This window comes from Gavialis gangeticus, unplaced genomic scaffold (assembly GCF_001723915.1).
Source record: "Gavialis gangeticus isolate Ggan-Ray unplaced genomic scaffold, GavGan_comp1, whole genome shotgun sequence".
Lineage (NCBI taxonomy): Eukaryota > Metazoa > Chordata > Crocodylia > Gavialidae > Gavialis > Gavialis gangeticus.
The window spans coordinates 52,072,859-52,077,448 of record NW_017729031.1 but is presented as its reverse complement, the minus strand read 5'-3'; the positions used below and the strand labels follow the sequence as shown (position 1 = coordinate 52,077,448).

The window sequence follows — 4,590 nt, the reverse complement described above, 5'->3', positions numbered from 1 at the left end:
ACTTATATAGCCCCTGTGACCTCATTCACCTGGGCCAGCGGAGGTCAGCCCCAGTTGGCTGTCAGCCAACCAATCTGAAATGCATCACCTGTTACCGGGCAGATTCCAGCTCCCCAGGTAGAAACCCCTTACCCAGGTAAGTGATGCAAGTCACGTAAGCAGAGGGAGCAGGTTTCCCCCTCCCTCAGGAATGCAGCCAGCTCCAGTTCCCTAAAGAGCCAGGCTGAGGGTCTGGTCCCCTGTGTGCTGGGCCCACCCTAATTGAATGGTCACAGCACAGAGATTTAAATCACAGTGTCACAGGGCAGAGATTTTTGGGGAGAAACCAAGGTGGCTTTCTGCCACACCTGGCCCAATATGGAATTGGACTTTTTGGCTCCTTTGGGTGTATGCACACCAAAAATGTCTGGGTCTTGCTGTGCCTTGAATGATATTATAGGTGTAAGTGGCATAACTTTTATATTCATTTTGAAAATTGGGCTCCTCACATTCACTTTGCTCAGGCCAAATGATACTGTTTAACGCATCCCCCGTGATTTGTGAATCCCAAGGCTGTGTGGTCTTAAGTAAGTTTTAGTAGCTTTGCAGATTTGCATGAAAACATGTTCTAGAAAGTTCACTCTATTCGTGTATCAGCTGTGCAATTTTAGCCTAGCGTGAGAGTGCTGTTTATTGTAGATTTTGACCTTGAACACTGCAATAACTGATTAAAACACATACAAAACACTATCATTTAACCTATTTTCTATAACAGTTTATATTTACTGTTTAAAGAATAACGCAGTACCGTACAGTACACAAGAACTGTTACAGCCTTAAACAGGTGTGAACAGACAGATGTAGCTTATATAATCAATTGCCTAGAAAACTAGAAGTTAATATGTTTCTTTATATATATACTTAACATATTCCTTTCTCTGTAAAAACCAGTGGCCAGATTAGCAATTTGTGTAAATCAGCATAGCTCCTTTGACCTCAGCTGTCCTATATCAGTTTATACTGTGTCAGGATGCAGCTCCAGATTTGTAAATATTTTTCTATGTTGCTCTATTATAATCTTTCTGACCAAGATTTTTGAGCTCCCAAAGAAGGGATGGATCCAAAACAATATCCTTTTAAGGGTTTGCACACTGCTTAGTGCACGGTCAGAGAACAAAGGGAGTTTAGCTGACATTTGATGAATATCCATATAGTATAGACCTGAACAATAAAAAAATCAGTTTGATAACTATCATGCCTCAGTGCTTTAAGAAATTCCTAGTAGTTTAAGATAAAACAGACAATTCTTTGTAGTGGAATTTGAAAGCCACATCCTTTTCTTGAGGAAAAAAATATCTATTCCCCATATTTTTATTTGGTTTGTTTTGAAACGGAAAGAAATTGTGTTGCACCCCTCCCAAAAAATGTAGGCATGCATTTTGTAAGGTAAACTTGCAAGCAAAGCAGCTGGACTTCAGGCATGCTAAAAATTTACTAGTACACCTGTAGTCAGTGTCTGTATGGGCAACAGATACTTTTCCAAAAGATTTTTAAAAGGTCAGAGACCAAATAAAATGGAGAATCTGGTTGACTGCCCTGAGTATAATGTATATGTTAGCTCACAGTTAAATCTCCTTTTTGTTTTGTAGCAGACTCCCAGGCATCACATTCAGTGCTTTTTTTCTCTTGCCCAGTAACAGATATAGAATAGAGGTCTCCCTCTTTTCCCTCCAAGTTGGTGATTAGGAATTTAGCTCTAATACCTAGTACGGCAGGGTTGTAAGGCTCTTATTACCAGCTTTCTTTTCTGATTCTTTTCCCTTTTATAACACCATCCCTGCTTGCATTTGTGAACATTGGACTGAATCTTAGGTTTGGAATACTGTCTGCTTTCAGTAAGATTGCAACACCTCTTTATAATCTGCTGCTCCAGAGATAATAAATGATAACAGTCTAAGTAGAATCAGTTTCTCTGATACATACTGCGTGTGATCTTATCAAATCAGGCAGACAAAAATATTACAGTGTGAGTATTTATCATCAACATAAAATTAATTTACTTTCTCTGAAGATGTTGGAAAGTAGAATCTGTTTGCGATGCTTTACAATTCATCTCTGTTACACGTACACCCATGTCATGATGAAATGGGATTTTTATTTTAAATTTTGACCTGCACTATGATATTTTTGTAAACGAATTGAACTGGACATTAATGATTAATCAGCAACACAAATCTCTGGTAAATAAAACCTTTACCCCTTCAATTTTCAGAACACCAGGCACACTACAATGTCAGCCCCCAGCCAGGAACTTAACAGGGAGAAAAACAATAGTGTGTAAAAGGCATTTAGCTCCAAGTGGCATTTTACCATATTGTGCAGCATATACTTCCAATATTAGCTGTATTATATTGACTAATTGATCTGTTTCATTTCAGAAATGGCTACTGGGCAAAATCATTTTAAACTTCAAACCATTTTATGATCACTCAGGGCAAAGAGAATGTAAATATACTACTCTAAAATGAATATTTTGACATTAAAAATTGCCTTATTTGTTTGGTAGTGCAGTACCCATTGGCTTTGAATTAGGGCTGCTGGCAGATGTGGCAAAAAACCAAAATTGCTTTACTGGAAGATGCAGCATGTAAATTAAACTCAGCTCTGCAACATCTGTATAGATTGGGCGCTTCAGCAGGGCTTTTTGGCAGTTTTGTCTAAAGCTGATAAAAGCATCCAAAAAGTCCCACTGACGTGCCAGGTCTGTACAGATGTTGGGTGAGCTGGGTCCAACTAACACGATCCCTCTTCTGGGCTCGGTGTGGGGTTGTGCCAAGTTTCAAGTAAAATACTGGGGGGGGGTCTTTTTTCTTTATGCCTGTAAGCAGTCTATGTCTCAGTTCTGTTGCATACATTTAAATCACCTGCATATCATCTTTACTCTGATACATGATGGCTGAATTGTCAGGTGGATGTTGCTGAATACTGGAACTATAATGTTTCGAAAATTTGCAAATGCTAGGGTGTGATTTTTATTTGATTAGGTTCACGCCCTTTCACATTCATAGGTTTATGAAGCTTAGCAAATGATGGGTTTGATTTAGTAAAATTACTATATTCAATAGGAAATGGATTTAGTACTTCATGATGGACTGTGTTTATACAGTGGATGAACAATATTGTACCTTGAATGCCAACATCAAATAATTAACAAATAATCAATTAGCTTTCCTTTGGTCCATTTTTAAACACTGAATAGATTTGCATACAGCACGACTGATTCAGAGATGCTTTACTAAGCAAATAAAAAACCAAAAGTTTTTATCTGGTGAATAATTGCTTAACCTTTTCTACAGGTAACTGTTGCAATATAAAGTAATACAAATATATTCATGGTGAATATGACAAAGAGAAGCTTTTTAGAAATATTCCATGGTTAGAAGAATATCTCCAAGTTCTGAAATTCAACAAAAATCAAAGTGCTTCCTGAGGAGAAATAAAACAGTCACAGGTGAAGAAGAGTATGGCTGGTTTGGATGAGGATAACCAATACTAGGGCTGTGTGAAGCTTCCGGTGCTGATTCAATTCGGAGGAAATTTGGCCTGATTTAGCAGCCAAATCTCCAAATCCGAATCAAATCGGGAGACTAATAAAAAGGTCCAAATTGATTTGGAAAAAGCTTCATAGAGCTTTGAAGATTTAGGTAGTCCCCACTTGCTGCCGCAGGGAGCTGGACTCAGACTCTGTGCCTAAGTAGGGGGCAAGGAGGGGGCAGGGAAGGGGGGATACTATGGGGGGACCCCCGCCACGCCCTATCCCCTGCCTGCTCCCTCAGCCCCCCGAAGACCCCCTGACACCCACCTGTTCATCCAGCCCCATCGATGGCTGCCTGGCCCAGCCCCAGCATCCTGGTGCTTAAAAAAAGCCCCACACTCGCTGCTGCAGTGGCCATCGGGGCTTCTGGGGGCTCATGACAGAGCCCCACTATGTAGTGCACGGCAGTGGGAGGGCAGCAGGGACACCCCCCCGCCTAGCAGGATCAGGTGAATGCAGGGCTTTTTTTTTTTAAAAGAACCAATCAGCCGAATCTGAATCCGAAGTGAATACTAGCTGCTTCGCACAGGCCTAACCAATACTGTACCACTCTAGTTTTGGTCCTGGTGTCCTTAATATTAAATGTCAACTGGAACTCTGTGGGCTGCTTTCTGACTAGGTGCAGGAGTGTGAAACCTGTGTCAGATACAAGGGTTGGTGCATAGGAGAGGGACAGCCAAAATAACTTTGCATCCAAACCAGCTGTGTAGCTTGGGTATTCTGCTATCAAGGCATGTTCTATGCATGTTATGACTTTAGAAAAATCTGAGTCGCATAGTCTTTTCATTGATAATCTTTGTGCTCTAATATCTGCAAGGAGAGACAAATAAGCCCTTGAAAGTTCATGCAATACTCTCTAATAAAACAACAGAAAGATACATCCCCACTGTAGCCGAAGGTGTAGCTACAGATTGTGTAGACATACTCAAAGCTCCAAATTGATTCAAAGCATCCAAATTGATTTGGAAAAGCTTCAGAAAAGATTTGGCTGATTCAGAGATTTGGCCATAGACTAA

The 4,590-nt window shown here is 40.3% G+C and overlaps 1 protein-coding gene and 1 long non-coding RNA gene across 2 annotated transcripts in view; both read right to left on the bottom strand.

Moving 5' to 3' along the window:
- LOC109301537 overlaps nt 1-2,663 on the bottom strand; it is a 4,405-nt gene extending 1,742 nt beyond the window's left edge. The window contains exon 1 of the long non-coding RNA XR_002098555.1: nt 348-2,663. This is a non-coding gene — a long non-coding RNA (uncharacterized LOC109301537). The remainder of the gene's footprint in view (nt 1-347) is intronic.
- A 231-nt stretch (nt 2,664-2,894) lies between these two features.
- Nucleotides 2,895-4,590, bottom strand: part of LOC109301608 (retinol dehydrogenase 7-like) — an 18,540-nt gene continuing 16,844 nt past the window's right edge. The window contains exons 5-6 of the mRNA XM_019522842.1: nt 4,117-4,384; nt 2,895-2,970 (exon numbers count right to left, since the gene is read on the bottom strand). Coding sequence (XP_019378387.1) covers nt 2,895-2,970; nt 4,117-4,384 — 344 coding nt within the window. The remainder of the gene's footprint in view (nt 2,971-4,116; nt 4,385-4,590) is intronic.